This window comes from Lissotriton helveticus, chromosome 11 (assembly GCF_964261635.1).
Source record: "Lissotriton helveticus chromosome 11, aLisHel1.1, whole genome shotgun sequence".
Taxonomy (NCBI): domain Eukaryota; kingdom Metazoa; phylum Chordata; class Amphibia; order Caudata; family Salamandridae; genus Lissotriton; species Lissotriton helveticus.
Genome location: NC_136072.1, coordinates 765,439,470 through 765,458,056, shown reverse-complemented (window position 1 = coordinate 765,458,056; position 18,587 = coordinate 765,439,470). Strand labels below are relative to the sequence as shown.

The following is an 18,587-nucleotide window of genomic DNA, read 5'->3' as shown; positions in this document are numbered from 1 at the left end:
CTCAAGCTTTGGAGCCAGTACCACAGGAATAGATCTTGGACTACAAGATCTCTCAGTTCATTCTAGTTTGTCAATACTGACAGAGGAAGCATTGGTTTCTGCTTCTGGATGACATTCTGGTAGATCTAGTGTGGTTCATTCCTCTATACATTTATCCCTGGTTCCTCCTCTGCTGTTGACACAGTTATTTCAGTGGATTAGGCTGCTGGTTTGGAATTTGAAAGGTAAGGCCATAGAAGGTTAGGCCCTTCTAAATTTGTGGCCAATTCTATCCAAGCATCAGGGAAAGAATCACCAAGATGAACTTACAATTATCATTGCCCTTCATTTTCCAATGGTATACAGATACATATACAGACTTATCTCCTAGCTTTGCTCCCCACTGCATAGGTTCTACATGATTGGTTTGAGAAAGGATGGTCTACCTTCACTTTGAAACTACAATACCCTGCCATTGGGGAATTAAGTACTCCACTGGGAGCTCTTTCTGAAAACTGAGGTGTCTGTTAACCTTTTCAAGGGTGTTGATGCTTTAAAATTTAGAGTTAGGCACATGTGACTTTTTGTTGATGTTGGATACTTTACGTTAAATTCCATTTGAACTTTTAGAGTTCCAATTAAATGCACACCTTAAAGGTCGTGTTTATAGTAGCCTTAGTAACAGCTACTTATATAGGATTGTTGACAACGTAGTTGTGTTTTCATCCCTATCTTAGAATTTTTGAAGATCAAATGACTTTAAGGTTGGGGCCTCAATTTGTTCCAAAGGTAAATTCAGCAATTCATGGTATCACGGAGATAATCCTTCCGGTGCTATCCCCTGACAATGACATGGATCATGGAGACTCACGTGGTGTGGTAAGAGCTTTTAACATTTATCTCCCTAGGTCAACTGACTCTTGGAGATGCGACTCATTGCTTATTAATTTTGGTCAGGCCAATAAAAGTAAAAAAGCTTGTCTTTCCACTTTGGGTTAAAGAAGATATTTCAATTTCCTATGTTCTGGTCTTGAGCTTCAAGGGACAATCCAGGCTTTTTCAAATAGGGGGATGACTCCATGGGTTGGTGTCTCTATTTGTGTAGCTAACGTATACAAAAAAGTGATTAATGGAATGCTTGAATTAATCTAAACCACTGGTAATTAGTCAGGCCACATTTCAGTCTATTGTTATTTTGCAAACTCAGTTTGAACCTAGCTATATGTAAATCAGTCTTGACCCTGCCCCATCAGGAACAGTCCAGCCTGAACTGCCAAGCCGGGTCATCCCTGAACAGAAACACAAAGTCCCCAGGACTGGTTTCGCACTAGTTATGGGCTCATCAGCCGGATATAGATTGGTTCCAGTGACACAGTGTGCACAGGACCCAAGTCTGGGCATACCTGTCTCACTTAGGGCTTTACACTTACGTATACAAAAAGTCCCCTTGTCGATAACCCGGCACTGCCCCCCACTGGGGATGCGTCTGCTAAGCGTCAACTGCGCATGTTAAGGCTGGAGACTTTCGGGACTTCAACCTGAATGGCAAATTCCTAATTATGCAGGACTTGCAGGCCTGCACTAAAGTATACCAAAAGTCGAATTGAGAAAAACCTGGCGCTGTCCCCCACTTGCAGCATGCTGCTAGACATACTCATATTACAGATTGCGTAGTGCCTGCAGGACCACACGTGCCACATTCCACCACAGGCCTGAGCCTCTGCAGGTCTTAGATTGTGTACTGGGCAATTCCTCCCTCAGGCCACTGATCACTAATGTGTTTTCCACGGTGCACAGACATAATATCGACTCCAAAATATCGTTTGGACAGAATATCGAGTCAAAAATATCGTTTGGACAAAATATCGACAGGACAGAATATCGACAGCCAAAATATCGTTTTTAAGGTAAGTTAAGTAATATCGACTGTAAATAATATAGAAAGTGGTATTTTTAGGGTTCAGGGTCAGTTTTGGGTTTTTGGGTAAAGGGGTATTTTTAGGGTTCAGGGTCAGTTTTCAGTTTTTGGGTAAAGGGGTATTTTTAGGGTTCAGGGTCAGTTTTCAGTTTTTGGGTAAAGGGGTATTTTTAGGGTTTAGGGTCAGTTTTCAGTTTTTGGGTAAAGGGCTATTTTTTTGGGTGCAGGGTCAGTTTTGGGTTTTTGGGTAAAGGGGTATTTTTAGGGTTCAGGGTCAGTTTTCAGTTTTTGGGTATTATTTTATTATATTTTGTTACTATATATATATGTTTTAATAAATATGAAATAAAAAAATATTTATTTAACTTTCATTAATTATTTAATTATTATAAGTTAATTTAAGTAATTTTAAGTATATTTTAGTAATTAATTATTAATATTAATTTAATTTAACACTGTTTTTAGTAAATACGATATTTTTTACAACTATATTTTTGTAAACGATATTTTTAACTCGATATTTTTGTACTTACCTGTTTGTAGATAGAAACTCGATATTTTGACTGTCGATATTTTGTCAACGATATTTTTGATGGTCGATATTCTGTCCCTCGATATTATTTCAGTGATCCGTTTTCCACCATGCAAGACCAGGCTCCTGTGCTCAAACCCCAAGCACTGCTGAGGTGGCAGATAGACATAGGCAACTACTTAACAGAAAACACATGGAAGTATTTCTGCTCCCAAGCTAGCATACTGTTGTCCAATTACAGGTTGAGGCTTATACATATATATTTCTTGCATTGTTTATATTGCACACCTGCAGGCTTGCAGAGAATGGGCCTAGCCCAAGAGGCGCAATGTGTACGCTGTGGCGACTTTTTGCACCTTGCATGAAGATGCACCAAAATAGCTCTACAAAGCCAGCATGGCTTTGGGCAGTATCAGGCATGTGTAAGCCTTGCGTCTGAAAGGGTTATACAGTTGTGGCAGAGGTAATCAAGTTCCTAGAACCATAATTGATCTAACTGACTTCACCTCAGTACTAAGGCATCACTCAAAGACAACTATGGGCCAGATGTACCATTCCAATTCCGTAACCAGGGAGGTACAATTGCGCCCAGACTGGTTTGCAAATGTGAATGCAATTTGCGACGAAACCTACTATATTAATAGGTCGCACCACAAATTGTATATTCAGAGGGGCTGCAAAATGACCTGGCTACTGAATATTAACCAGGCAGGTTACAATTTGGTACCCCCTATGATTGGCTTTAGATGCAGGGATGGAGGGCTGCAAGATACAGCAGATATCCGTCTATGCATTTCCATTCCCATAAGGAAAACATTTTTTTAAAGCAGCTAATGCCCATTAAAGGGACCTGTGCTGCTTTTTTTAAAAAGCTTCCGTTTGGGACGACATTGAGTAGAGCAAAGCCGCTGTCATGATTCCCAAGTAGCAGCTCCCCTTTGCGAACGGATATCACACTTTTTGATGTGTTGGTATCTGATCAAAAGTTTCTGCTGTCACAAAACATTGATACACACCTCTCCCAAATCACAGAGAGGAGGGGGTGTCCCTTTCACGACTCCTCCTACTTGAGATTCAGGGGCCATCACAAAAGTCCTTTTATGAGTCAGAGCCACTTTTTTAACTTGTAGAAAGTGTTTTGTAAATAATAAAAAGGTATTTTGCAGTCCCAAGGCCTGTGGTTTTTCAGATAGCAAGTTTTACAACTACAAAATACCTTACTGCATCGTGTCTTGAGTCTGCAGTACTTCTGAAAAATAAAAAAAATCTGTACTTAACAAAAAAGTTTACTACAACATGTGGATCTACTTGTACTAAACTAGACCCACTATTAAGTTTCATAACTTTTGTTTCTGGCTTGAGTTTCTCACAGACACACACGTGAGCACTGACACACGTACACAATGCCATGCTCCCTTTGTATGGGACAAATATTCAATGCAAAACTACAAATTAACTTCAACGCTCACTCTAACAGGTCCTGGCTTTGTAACGTGTAAATCTGTCATGCTCCTCAGAGCACACTCTGCCCAGGTATAGCCACCACTGACTGTCAACAGTTGTACTTTAGCCTCCTTTTTTAGGTCACGCCACGCAGCACACATGCGCTGCCCAACGAGGCATGTTGTGTCGGGCCGGGGTGCTTCGGCCACGCCTGCCACTTTCCATTTGTTCCATTTTGTGCCTTTCTCAATTCCTTTCTGCTCATTCATCAGACATTGCTCTTTGGCCTGCCTTTGAGTGTGTTTTTCACTTTGTGGCGACCACCCATTTTACATGTCCCCTTACACTCTAATGTGTTTTTCGTTTGTTTTCCGCACTCTTTTATTCCACTGGATTTGTGTGGTGCTGTGAACACAACTTCAACATGGCTGTGCTTTTTTAAAAACACTGTATTGGTTACTGCTTGCACACCGGACGGCTAGCATGGGCTGTGTGCTGGGGAGAACGGGACAGCTTTGCCGGCGCACACCGACCGACCTTGGGAGAGTTGCTCTCTTCAGGAAAGCTAGAAAAGTGTTCAGGAAGCTTGGGCCGTCTCCGGTCGAAGATCGGCCTCCCCCTCTCCACTCTGCTGTGATTCCTGGCTCAAGATGAAAACAGCCAGAGGCAGGGGCCTTTCGAAACAACACTTTTAGGTACAGGTAAGTACATTTCCTAAATAATCTCTTATAAGGTCCCAAAGGCGATACTTATTGACTATGCCAATGATTGTTCTTTCTTGGGCATTGTTTTCTCCAAACACAGTCTGAAAGGTGAAGACCGAGAACAACTAAAGGCAAACCTGCACACATCATTACAAATATTCTCTTCATAACCATTAAAGATTTGTTTCGAATTCCAAACAGAAGACCTCTGCTTATGCCTTCTTTGTAGTTAATTTAGGACTTGACAGCCTAAGCACTAGTTCATCAATTAAAAGTTAACGAGATGCCATAAGTATATTATGTCTAGCGACTGACGAGAAAAAAAGGTCATTTTTCTATATGTAAAAGGTGCTTTTATTGGGGTTCGGCTGAAAATTAATCTTCTTCAAAACCAAGGGAGCAGCTAACAGGCTGCTTTCAACACAGAAAAAGTAAGACACCTGTGCAAGCCACATGCAAACAAAGTAACAAAGTTGTATATACATTTTACAGAAGACATTACTGAATTCCTCTACTGAATGAAAAGGCAGGAGGAATCTGTTCATCCAGAAAATTGCAAATAAAAGAGAGTACAAAATAGAGCTTCAGCTTTAGAGGCGCTAGAGGGCTTTTGGCTACATTCAAAGAGAGGCTCAGAACCATTGACAGAGAGGGCCACTAGGCCAGAACCATACATGAACTGGGAGGACAAAAATGGCCAAGCATGCAAAACTCAGCTCCGAAAGAGATGGTTAACACCTTCTCTAGCATTCACAGATAGATCTCAAGTGGAAATAGGTTAATACGTAAATGTAAAAAGGCCTCCACTATTTATTTAATGATACCTTAGAGCGTGTTCTAGAATAGATTATTTACTAGCGCATTCTGTTGCTAATGTGTCAGCCCACTCTCAACAACTGCCTGTAGGAGATCGCCTTGCATGAGTCTAGTATTTAAGAAGTTGGTGATTTCTGTTGATGATGGGCATCGTTTTAGGTGGATCATGCAGGGTTATGTTTATAGTGTGGAGCAGCCAACAGGGGCCCTAGAGTTCTGAGAAAAGGAAGAACAAGCTGACACTGGCACAACAGTCGCACTTTGTTGCCAGTCGCCCAGTACAGAATTGAGGTTGTGAGAGGGGAAGGTACTTCAGCCTCTCTATAATAACTGATCACTACATCTCTGCCTTTGATTTGGGTGGAGGGAGGTCCTGGAGTAACACAGTCACCTCCTAGTGGCTAGTCAGATTACCTCAATGGTGGAGAACCAAAGCATGGCATGAATCTGCCTTTAAGCAGCATGGGATCACTGGAGAGTCTTCCTTGCTTTGGGTAAGGGCAGAAATCAGTGTGGCAGTGACAGCTAATGGCCATGCGGGGTACAACATTAGTGGAGAGCTGGGGAAAGGCGTGTATTTTGTCTCTGCAAGACAAATGGTCACTATAGAGTCTGTCTCAGCTTTGAATGGGGCAGATGCAGGCCCACCTAGTGGCCACTCAGACTATGGCTAGGCATAGAGAAGGTAATGTAGTTGGTTACACAACTACAGTGCCTCAATGTAAGGTTTATCTCTGATTATGGTGTGGCAGAACCCAGAGATGCAGTATCTCGGAGTGGTCAGAGATAGGATGGTAGTGTTGAGGCTATAGTGAAGGCATTGTGACAGAGAAATAATTGCAGTGGTTGCCTCTACTAGAAAGGGAACGCAGAAATGATGCACCCTGGCATGGATGTCCTTGCACTTTGCCTCCTTCCTTACTCCACAAAGCAACTTTTAGTGGGTACCAGTGGTCTAAGATGAATGGAGAAGGAGGTATTACACATAACAAGAGTTAGACTCACTTCCTATGCAGAAGCTGTAAACATATAAAGGAGAGGTTTATGTGTGGATGATCGCTTCTTACTATAGGAGAGAACCTTTTTCTTAATGGAGGACTCCAAAGTGTGCACCCCACATATAACATAAAATAGAAAGTGAGAAAATGTACTCTCCACATCTGTGTAGGCTATATATACACACACACACTCTCCTTGCTGCCATTTCAGAAATGTTTAACCAACTGTAAATTTAAAGGATCCACTCCTCCGCTCACTGAACTACAAAGTAGAGGAGAAGCAGGACGGTGATAACAAGTAGGGGATCTGAGAAGTAGAGATGCACCCCATTTCCCATACGGTACTCGCTCCGGCACATCTGGGTAATCACAAGGGACTTCACTCTAACTTCGGCAGGATCAACATCGCTGGTGTTCTTCCCTTCATCATTCTTATAAATAAATTCTGTTGCAGACATGTTGTAGCAATCGGTCACAAAGCGTTCCTCAGTGACTGGGCGGTTATCAATGTAGTTAGGACGGTAGACACGTTCCGGCATGCGTCCAGCATGTTGGTTGTAATAATAGTAATCGTCTTGGTTATCGAAGTTGTACCGCATCCTCCCTACTGCGTTGCCCAGCATATAGCCCCCAATGCCACCAGCGACTGCACCTGCGACTGCGGCACCTGCTACCATTTTCATGTTGGGCTTGGGTTTGTGTGGCTTCCACTGCTTGTTGAAGTTGCTGCCTTGGGGGTTGTAGTTTTGATTTGGATTACCCCTGCTGTTCCAATTGGTTCCACTGTTCCAATTGGTCCAGGTGCCACCGGTGTTACGGTTGTTGTTGTTGCTTCCCCAACCCCCTCCAGTTTTGCTCTTGCTTCCTTTCTTGGCGAGGGATGTTTCAGCCCATATGATTACAATAAGAACCAGGACCCAGCAGACGATGGATCTTTTTCCCATGGCTACTGACCTACAAGGGAGAGAGAAAACACATTTTTGTATTAAACTCCTAATTTATTTCTTTACTAATTCTACTGTTTCCTAGCTTAAGTACATAAACCTGTGTGACAATGTTACTTACCTATAACAAAAGTATTCACCAAGGATAAGGGCCTAATTATGGGGGATTACAATACGTGTTCCACTTAAAATTTTTAAGGAGACAATTTTTTTATCGAATACTTATTTGGGGGGATCTGACCACTTTTTTCCACTGAGGCCAAATATGCAGCAACGGTCTACTGACAAACTGCCTAAGAGGATGACTTTAGGTCTGGGTATACTTGTGTTTGGGACAGGGGCGCACAGGGGGATAGCTAGACTTTTAACTGCCCATAGCGGATGTATGACATTACAACGCATGCTTTTACATCGCATGCTTTTACAACGCAGTTTTTACAACGCATACCATTACAACGCATAGTGCTTTTAGGCGCTGGACAGTGAATTGTTTAATTTACTATTCCAACTCCAGTCCCCGTGGATAGTAGGGAAGGTGTTGGATAGTACATTAAACATATTCCCTATCCTAGAGCGCCCCCCAGCGCAATGCGTTGTAATGGTTTGCGTTGTAAAAGTTGCGTTGTAAAGGCACTGCGTGGTAAAAGTTGCATTGTAAAGGTTGTTTACTGCCCATAGCGTTACCGGTGTTTGCCGCCCACGGCAGTCGAACGTAAGAGTGTGGGGTAGGGGGTGCTAGCGATTTTTGCCTTTGCCGCCCTGTGATGGCCGCAGGTAAGAGCAGGGGGGAGACTGCTGCCCCCGAAACTTGTGCCGCCCATGGCAGACCTCCCCCTTGCTACGCAACTGGGAGGGCACTTCCTAATGGATCTGATGCTATGTGTGAGGAGGTGTCTGGTCTCACAATACTTCCTGCCACAGCATATGACAGAAGATATGGAAACATCCAGAAGGAGCCAGTGGCTGCTCAGGTGTCTCTTATTAGTAGAGACGGTTATAACTAACACAGGTGCACGAATCGTGAGCTTCAGTAATAACTATGTATGTCTGGCTATGTTGACTGGGGTAATCCTAACAAAATGCAGGTAAGATTAAACTTGGTCATGTGAAAGAGTTAATATAATATTCATTCCTGAGAGTGTTATTTGTTTTTTAAGTCAAGGGATGTAGAGGCTAAGGGCCCGATTCACAGAACTAATCTGGGACAAAATCCTAAACTTACTACTCTTGGTATTCACAGAAGGCATTTTAGTAGTAGTAAAGTTATGATTTTGTCTTAATTTTGACTTGAGACAAACTTAAGACAGACTTAAGACAGACTTAAGACCAAATCATAACTTTACTACTACTAAATGCCTTCTGTGAATACCAAAAATAGTAAGTTTAAGATTTTTTCTCAGATAAGTTCTATGAATCGGGCCCACTGATTCATAGGGAGTATTGGCAGCTGATGGTTGCAGATCTTCCCCACCCCTCCAAACCTCAACACCAGTGGTGAATGTAACTACCTTTTCGCCTGCCTCTCGGGTAAGAAGCCTTCAGCTTGCATGTCGTCCCAAGCTCACGTTTTTCACTGAAGGGTGGGTACCTACTACCAGTACCACTGTAAAAGCAGTTCTTTTTGAGGCGATTTCCTTTAACAAGGTCATACGTGAGGGATTCATGAGAGGGTCCAGACAAACAGCAATCTTGTGCAGGAAAAACTGAATGATATGGACAGACAAGGTTTACGAGGGGCAGAAATGGCTGGACTATCATGAGCACTTGGTCCCTAAATTGTCATGTACTCTCACCACCTCAGATCCAATCATTCGTAAATGAAATTCAGCAAGTAACATTGATGATCCCAGAAGAGACATTAGCGGTCAAATGGGATTTCAACATAGTAGTATATCCTTGGAGGTACAGGTACAAACTGGTTTCTAGGGAACATGATATAGCGGGAAAGATATCTTTGAGATAGGAGATTTACCTTCTCCTCTCTTGCACACCATCACTCTCAAGGCGTTAATGCTACTTCATGCCAAACATTATGGGGCTTATTCATGAGCCCTTGCATCACTTTTACGCTGCCGGTGCGTCACTTTTTGTGACGCACCATGAGGGTAAAAAATGAGCCATGTTGCGTCATACTTACAAAGTGACGCGTCTAGGTAGATCCGTCACTTTGTAAAGCCCTGCGCCACATTATACCTGCGCCAGGTATAACGTATGCAGGGTGGGAATTCTGACGCAAGTAAGCCTCGTAGAAGTGACGCAGTGAAATCTATGAGATTTCACTGCGTCACTTCTAGGACGCAAATGCATCAATATCTTACGCCTGCCTCACAGCAGGCATAAGACTGATGCAGGCACATTAGACGTGGGTCTGGTCCATGTGAAATGACCCATTGATGGAGTTGCGTCACTTTCGTGACACACTCCAGCAATGCGTCATTTTTGCGCCTACAGATATGTCAGAAATACTGACGTATCTGCAACTCCTTGAGACATGATGCGTCATACTGTAAATATGATGCACCCAGCATGTCGCAAGGAGGGCGCAATGAAAAGTGACGCATCGATGCGTCACTTTTCATAAATGTTGCCCTGAACGTCAAAAGATTACAGAGGCACAGATATTACCCAGATGTAAATCCTGCTTGGCATGTGGGGACTAATTGTGAAGCAGGTACCAAGCAGGATGAAAAACTGTGGTGAACTCCTGATTACAGGATAAAGGAAAGTGGCCAAAATGTTTTTAAACTCTGCAGGAAATACAAAGGAAACATTGTGGGTCCAGGGACTTGCTATTGGGTAGTCGTGGCAAAATGATATTGCACAACGTACAATGAGGGAATGGGCCTCCATAATATGAAATACTACTTTTAGATTTCACATTGAATGGCCATTATTGATTGGCTGTGTTTACATACAAGGAACCGCTGATCACCATGGAAAACCATACCTCACCAATACATCACCTATGGAGTGTTACCCACCACAAAGACACTACCAACTAAGTCAGCAGTTATACACGCATGGGTAAATTGATATGGGTAGTTATGAGGGTGATCATTTCATGTCAATAAGGTGTGATTTTAGCAGAGCAGTAAATCGCAAATGCTGAATGGCTAACGGAGGATTATGGAATCAATTTTATGTTAACAGCTTTGGAGAGGTTTCCTGAGTCCCAGAAGTTCAAACAATGGAAGGGGGAATAGGTTTGAGGCAAAGAGATTGCCTATTTACTACCTCAACACTCTTCCAGGGCATGCCGTAATTTCAACCTGGTAATGGATATCTCTCCATCAAGTGATGAAATGGATTATGAGATAGGTGCATCAATAAAATGGCAGCCTCCTGCAGGGTCCCCCTTCAACCGGGAACTGAGACCTGATGGTTGAGCAGAAACCTTCCGAAACAACCTGTGGTCAGTAGGACAGTGGTGTGAATGGGGCGATTCTTAAAAGTGCCACTGCAAACAGGCTGAATGGGGGCTTCCCAAGTGGTGAATAAAAATAGAAGAGAGAAGGCAAAAGAAAATGCAAGAGGAAAAGAGGTAGGATGTCAGAAAACAGGCAGTATTTTCTTTTATTCATTCAGGCGTTTTGTTAAGCGCACAAATGATGTCCCTTTACAGACACTTAGAGAGCCAAATCCCTAATAACCAATTTGGACGCATTTCAGATGAGATCTGATTTATTCGTCGGTTAGAGAATGGTGCCTGTCCTTCTCAATCTTTAAACATTGTGAGCTAATGACATTGAAAGCTGGAGAGTCCTTCTTTGACCAATTATTAAAGAACGGTGGGGACTGGGTTAGATGTCCTGATGCACTTTAACTGAATGAATGAGTGAATGAATAAATGTAGATCTATTTGTAGAGCGTGAACAGCTGCTCCAAAATGGAGCATCCTGGTGCTAAGCCAATATGGAATTGATGTTAAAATGACATCTACGTAAAAAGGAAGGTCTTCAAGCCCGTTTTAAATGCCAATTCCATTTTAGTTTCCTATAATAACTTTGGCAAGCCATTCTACAGCCTGGCTGCCCATAAGACGAAAGATCTGCCGCCCATTCTGATCTTTCGTACCTTCGGAATACAAAGAAGGTACTTGTTAGCTGGCTCTGTTCGGGGCATACAGTTTTACTCGATCCTGAAGGTAAGTGGGGCCTTTTTTGTGCAGTGCTTTGTGAGTGATCATTAAAGCTTTAAATTTGATTTGTTGTCTGACAGGAAGCCAATGCAGTGCCTTAAGGACATCATGGATGGACTGCCTTTTATGTGAATATTAGAATCTTTATTTGGATATAAAATATAAAATATCCATAAAAGTACACATCAAAAATACCACGACAATACAAATTATTATAAAAGAGCAAGACGTAAAAACAGTGAATAGATAATAACTTCCAAATTGAATTAGGGGACTTCAATAGCATACTTATGTTAAAAAAGGCATGATGTGCAAAACAACAGTGTCAACAATGGCATTTAGACGAAAAAAGTTTGTGGGCATGACGATAGCAATATTATGCTAATAGATACAGTCAAGTGTTCAACAACTAGAATCAGTTTATGGTAAAGTGCAGTCAGATGTAAACAAGTTTAGCAGCATAAAATGAAGTGCGGTTTGGTGTAGACAGTTTCTTTAAAAATAAAAACATTGACAGGCCCTTCTGGTTTATGGGAAAGTGCAGTCAGGTGTAAACAATTTTAGCAGCATAAAATAAAGTGCGGTTTAGTGTAGACTGTTTCTTTAAAAATAAAAACATTGACAGGCCCTTCCGGTTACTAAATGAAATTGCGGTATGCATAGCGTATAAAAATTGTAAGGTCTATGTTTAAAACTGTATTTTCTGAATTCAAAGCTGCAATAATTGCCTGTCTACAGGTCCGGGTTCCCAGCCTGTTCCACTCAGTTTTCAGTTTTCGTCTGTGCTGTGGCATAAGAGTGGGGCACAGACAGACTACATGCTCTAAAGTTTCAGCCGTCTTACCACACCCTCTGCACAGTACGTCCTCTGACGTTCGACGCCAGGAGGGTAGATCCTTTAAAAATTGCCAGTCACCCAATCTAAGAGCCATGAAACCAATTTTTAAGTACAAGGGATAAGTGCAGGACAGATAAGAAGGGGGAGTGGCCAGCCCATAAGAATTCATTATTGCCCATGCATGTTTACGTTTAGCGAAATGAGCTTTATCAGCGATTAGGGACCTCATTCGATACGTTTTATGAATGTTCAGAATTGCCATAGTCAAGTCTGGCTGTCAATGTCTTTCTGTATATGTATGGGCAGAAACGTAATAGTCTTAGTTAGAGATTTTAACAGCGAGAAACAGGTTGCTGTTAGGGCCTGGCTTTCGGCTTAAAGGATAGGTCCCCTGGGTATCTGGCCATCACCGTTGAGATTAGGGGCTTCCCTAATCCTTTGGGGCACATACTTCTAACATCCAAAGGGAAAGAATCCCAATAGAGCAGGATCTCTGAATTGTCTAAGTTCAGCTTGAGGCAATTGTAATTTATAAAAGGGGTTTGCCCTTGGATACAACGGACCTGGGTCCTTGGATAGGTACAAAAGAGAAACTGGTCCGTGTGAAAACACGTTATTTGGTGTTGCTACATACCAATGTACACCACATACTGTTAGATGTAATAAAGTAAAATTAAAGTCATAATATTCAAATACAAATTGCTTTTAGTCAGGCAAAGGTTTACTCATGTAAGTTTCCGACAGTACATTTGTCATAGATTATCGACATTCATTCAATGTAATTGTTCAGTCATTACATTAAAGAGTGCTCTCAGTGCGAGAAGGAGGGGAAGTGAAAAGGTTGTGAGGGACTGGGTATAGGTGGTGTGACATTTATAACATCACAGTAAAATCAATACGCCTTTACAATCAAGGTAGTGTTAATGTTCCCAAATTACATCACACATAGGTTAGAAACATTCATTGTATTAGTTCCTATGGTGTGTTTGGTTGGCGTAGTCTACGTTTCGACCCCCATGTGTTCGTTGAAGGGTAATTGCCGCCTCATGTTGGGGTCTTCATCAGGACAAGGGTAGAGAGCCTATGAATCAATGCAAACGCTAGCATTAATGGTTTAAGTGGTGAATTGGCTTGATAAATTGAAGATATGTAGGGGGTACCTACATGGAACTGACGGTCAGTGGCTGTGCCGTCGTTGGGTGGGCCTTTGGGGTGCTCCTACTGATTCTGGAATACATTAAAATGAGAGAAATCCTTAATGGACCAAACTGGCTGGGGAGCCCTGTGCCAGTAACTAGTGTGGCGGGGGAGACACTTACTTGGGCAGTAGTCCTCATACGTTGCCATAAAAAAGCTCATCCGGAATGTGATTAATTTGGAATGGCCGCCGAACTCATCTGGCACCGTTCTAAAAAATCATAAAAGTGCACGTCGTGAGACTCACAAATGGAGAAAGAATCCAGATTACTCAAAGTTGTATAGAGATGGGAACTAGGGCTGTTAAACAGGGACAGGCTTGGAAAACTAGGAAATTAATCTTAATTCCAGGGTCGTGGGTGGGCTAGCGAGTCAGTGGCTCGAGCTAGCCCCTTTGCTTTGCATGGTATTGGTCGAGGGCGGGTAGCGAGTCAGTGATTCAAGCTGTGCCCGTCGTTCAGTGGTTAAATTGAATAAAAGACAGGCCGGGTGGTGAGTCCGTCATACAATCGTGGGGTAAATGCTGTAATCTACTCTGGGACTGTGCACAGTTAAATACCTTCTCGGCGTGAGGATGGCGCCGACCGCATCGCTCGGTTCCTCGGTGACTTCTGAGGATAAATCGCGGTGCCGCCGCTCAATGCTAGGTGTAGAGGGGCTCGTCCCTGTTGAGCCAATCACAGGGTAGCTCTACGTAGGGCCGCGTCAGCGAGGGAATGGACCTGGAGGGAGCGTGTGTAAAGATCTCAAATGTTTGTGTGGAATAGTGAATATTCCGGTGGGGTGTATTCATCAAAAACTGCTTGGCTCGCGTGTTTACTGTGTATGACGAATCGATTGAATGCCGGAGGGTCTGGCAAAAGTTAGACAATCATAAGATAACATTGAGGGCAAAGCACTGGCCCAAGAAATAATCATTGTATTTATACAACATGTATAAAAGGACGAATTACCAGATCTAATTGGTGGACTATGCCTTTGATCAGTAAAACATATGTACACATGTGTGTGGGCCAACCATAGCCCTTGCATATTATATAAATCATATGAAATTACAGGGGACAACATCCCCGATTGGTATCGAATTGTGGAGGTCTCTTGGTATTCTTGACTGGTACTATTGATAAAGAGACATTTATACGGTGACATGTAAGGTATAGTAGTGTGCCATTATTTTCTAATTGTATTTCTACATAGAGTATAGAAAGCATGCAGTTTCAAAAATTTATTATCAGACCCCTCATTGTTAATTTGTAACTGTAATCTGTAGACAGTGTTGACACTTATAAAAAAGATCATATGAAATTGAACACCAATCACACTTGGTATTACATTGCAGAGGCCTCTTAGCCAATCTAGTCAGTGCTATATCTGATGGTAATGTTCGTGAGGTATCAGTACATGATCTATGTGTCCACATGATAGGTGTATTGTAATGCATCCAATTGACCAGTGGCCTGAGGCACCCTGATAATTTGCTTAGATCATGTCATCCGATTGGCGGAAGGCTAGCATCAATTGGGTGTCATCTTCATATGACACAATATTGAAGCCCCATGGCCTTAGCAAGTAGTTCTCCAAAACTGAAGGAGTGATTGGGAGGGCGATAGAGTAGGGCCTCAGAGAGGGCGGTAGATTTGGGTCCCAGAGTGGGAGAAATTTACAGTTTAGGGTCAAGAAAGTTTCAAGCTTACAATATGTTTAAATATTGGCCCTGCATCCAATACACACAACACTGAATCATTACTAGGAGCTTTTATAAACACAAAACAGATGGTATTACTACTCAACTGAATGATAACCACTGTATCCACCTGTGAAGGAAAAAAGGCTAGGTTGATCCCACTATGAATCAAACATTTGCCCTGCAGCTTCACACAGATCTCTGCAGTGGGTTGTCACGGCATTTCTCCATGAGTAATTATGGTTTTGTGGATGAGTATCAATAAATTCAAAGAGATCAGGGAAGCCAAGATAGGTCTTCAACGAAAACCGTTATAACCTTTAACACGTAATTCTTGTCAGAGAATCATACTCGGCTTTTCTCTGTAAAATGAGTAGTGCACTGTGTTATATAAATAAATACAAATCACAGGTTAATCTGACACAATATCTAACAATTAAAAAGGTCCGTAATGAAGGTAAGGGAATGTGGGAAACCGTAAACTAATACCACTGCTTTTTAGACATTATATAGCTATTATAGAGGTGAGCATGCCACTGAAAGCTTGAGCCAGGCTTGAGCCTCAAGCCTGTCTTTGGCTCAGCTCAAGGTCTGGTTGGAACCTCGAGCCCCTAACGAGTCAAGCTTACATGTGGCTTCTGCTTGCCTCCCCCCATCTACCTAGGATGGGGTGTTAGGGCCAGGGCTGCAGACTTCGGAACTGGGGAATCAGGTTCATGTTTTAGCATCAGCTCAACATCCTGTAAATCTTGGCAGACCACCTTTATACCCCATGCCTATAAACAGTAGATGTGACCTTGTGTCATGTAAGAGGTGCTCATGCAAAGTGCTCCAAAACCTTAGGGTTGAGTTTACGCTGTATAAAAACTTCATATAAAATGCACAAAGCAAAACCAAAGACTTAACATAAGGAAAGACAAATACATACCCATACCCATTTCCTGGCTGATTTGTACCAAGTTAAATGAATAATCTGGATAAATCGCAGCTTCCCCGCTTAAATTGTGTGATCTTAGGCAAATATTTTACTTCACCAAAACTCTTTTTTCTTCATTAATACATTTGAAATTACATTAAAATATGCGAGTTCTGAATACCAGTTGGAGAAAAACCTATTGCATTTGATTTAATAGACTATAATGTGACATATTAACATCAAAGCTACTCTTCTTTTGAATTTTGAAGCGACTTTCTCATAGTGTATGTGAAGTTTGTTATATGATTTACATAGCAAACATATCAGGGCTCGGCTTGTGCACGGGCTCTGAGATCTTTGGCTTTGCCCTGACTCAGCTCTCCTTGTTAATTTGTTGCCTCGCCCATCTCTAAGCTTTCAATGCAGCGGTTGAAGTGCGTTAAAAAAAAGTATGGACACTGCAATGGGGACAGGGCTAGTGAGCGCGTAGGCGGAATCAAATGTGTGGCTAAAAAGAACAAAATAGTCTTTATCTATTTTGCTGATCTTTCACTATCAAGTAACTACATATACAATTACGCACACCTTAACAGAAAAATAAATGAGAGTTAAAATAATCAGTGGGAAATGCATTATTTATGGGATGAACCATCTCTTGGTTAATGTGATCACTCCAGATGTCTATGTGTGCAAACAGAGACCCACAGAATTGAATCCTGTTTGGTGCAGCAGGAAAGTGTGACGTATAATTTTAGTACTAGGAGGTCCCTGAAAGCACTGTGAATACTTAGGTCATTATTTTAAACGTGCATTATACGCAGTATAATCTAGGATGCCACGAAATATACATATACATTCCAGTTAAAGATAAAAAAAAATGCTTCTAAAGTATAGATTTCAATAACATGTAGATTACCCAGTTGCTAACATTTGCATTTCTTTGTAGAAGCACACTATGGCTGGAAGGCATGTTTCTTGTTTATCTGTCTGCCTCTCCTTTGGAAACACAGCACAGGAAACTCCCTCTCTTACCCTTCAGCTGGGGAATCTAAAATGTGTACATTATGTCATTTAGCTGAAAGGCTGGATTACGGGCAAATGCCGTTCGCTAAAACATCAATCACCGACAACTGACAATAGGGCAAATTTACGCACAGTCGGGAAAATTAGGCACCCTACAATCCTAACCACGATACCGCTTGTCTAAGTAAAAAGAATATTTGTTTCATCTAAAATGCTTCTGTCATAAAATTATGAATTTCCTTCAGACAAGTGAGGAAAATCTTAATGTTCACTACCTCCATGATATAATCCAGGTATGTGTTGTTGATTTTCGACGCAGCTAGCCCCTCTTGGGCATTCATCTGTCACCAGGGACTGTCTCTGAAATCTCAGATGCACTCAGTAGGCAGCATGATTTATTTTTTGAGAACAGTGAAGGCGAAAAGTAAACAATACTTGTAAAGGGGCCCTAACCTGTTCGGATTGTCATTTATTAACCCCCGTTTTTCACCCAATGAGAGCTAACATATTTACTTCATAACCCCCGCTATTTTTTCTTTGCATTTACCTCCCGTAGTTTAACGCTGTCCCTCGAAGGGCCCTGCTTCCTCCACGGTGCTTTTTTTTCCAGATCTGCGTCCACATTAAAGGGGTCAACTGAGTGGGGAAGCTAGTCTGCGGATCCGTACATGGCTGTCGATGAGATGATCCTCGGGCTCTAGAGCGCGTGCACTTGCATCTCCTTGCCGTTGCCATGGAGACGTCGAGAACGCATCCATTATTAAAACAGGTCGACAAACGCTACCGGCGGCATCTCAATTAGGACGGCAAGCAGCATCACGGGCCCCTCCCCATCTCAGTCCGGAAGCGAATCCGATCAATGTGTCAAGTGGTGATTGTTTATTTGTCAGACTGACCTCGCCACGATAAAGATCAGGGGGCTCTGGTACTGTAAACGCTACAATTAAACATTAATACAGAATTCGCTCTTTATGTTGTGGCATGCGGTGTTATTTTACTTTTTAAATACAGAAGTACGGTGGAGCAAGTTAGAATTTATGGATAATTATAAACGTCCAAGTAATCGTTTTTGCAAAGAGATCGGGGCATGGTAGGTTAGAAAAACCCATGTTACTTTTATTGTTTATCCAGATGCATGATTTCGACAGTAAATAATGTTTATGTATACATGTAGTCCCTTCTGTTGGCCTGTTGTATGTGAGGGTACAAGGGTTCATTTTTACTGCTAGTAGATGAATATTCTGCCTGGGTAGAAAACAGGGGCATCTTTCCACATGTTACAAATAGAAATAACATTAAATTCCCCCCCCCCCCAAAAAAAATAGGAGGGCAGTGTAAATGTTCCTGATAACTGTCTTGCTTAATTTCTCTCAAACGCCTTCTAGTAGTACTTATGTTTACTTGAGGTAAATGTCTAAGCATTTCCTAAATTCTGTTCCGCCTCTTTCTTTTCTAGC

At 42.1% G+C, this 18,587-nt stretch overlaps 1 protein-coding gene across 1 annotated transcript in view; it reads right to left on the bottom strand.

The window, feature by feature from the left end:
• Positions 1-4,906: 4,906 nt before the first annotated feature.
• The window catches only part of PRNP (prion protein (Kanno blood group)), an 87,786-nt gene continuing 74,105 nt past the window's right edge, over positions 4,907-18,587 (bottom strand). Inside the window, exon 3 of the mRNA XM_078666636.1 lies at positions 4,907-7,344. Within this exon, the coding sequence (XP_078522762.1) occupies positions 6,645-7,334 (690 nt within the window). The 5' untranslated portion in view covers positions 7,335-7,344 and the 3' untranslated portion in view covers positions 4,907-6,644. The remainder of the gene's footprint in view (positions 7,345-18,587) is intronic.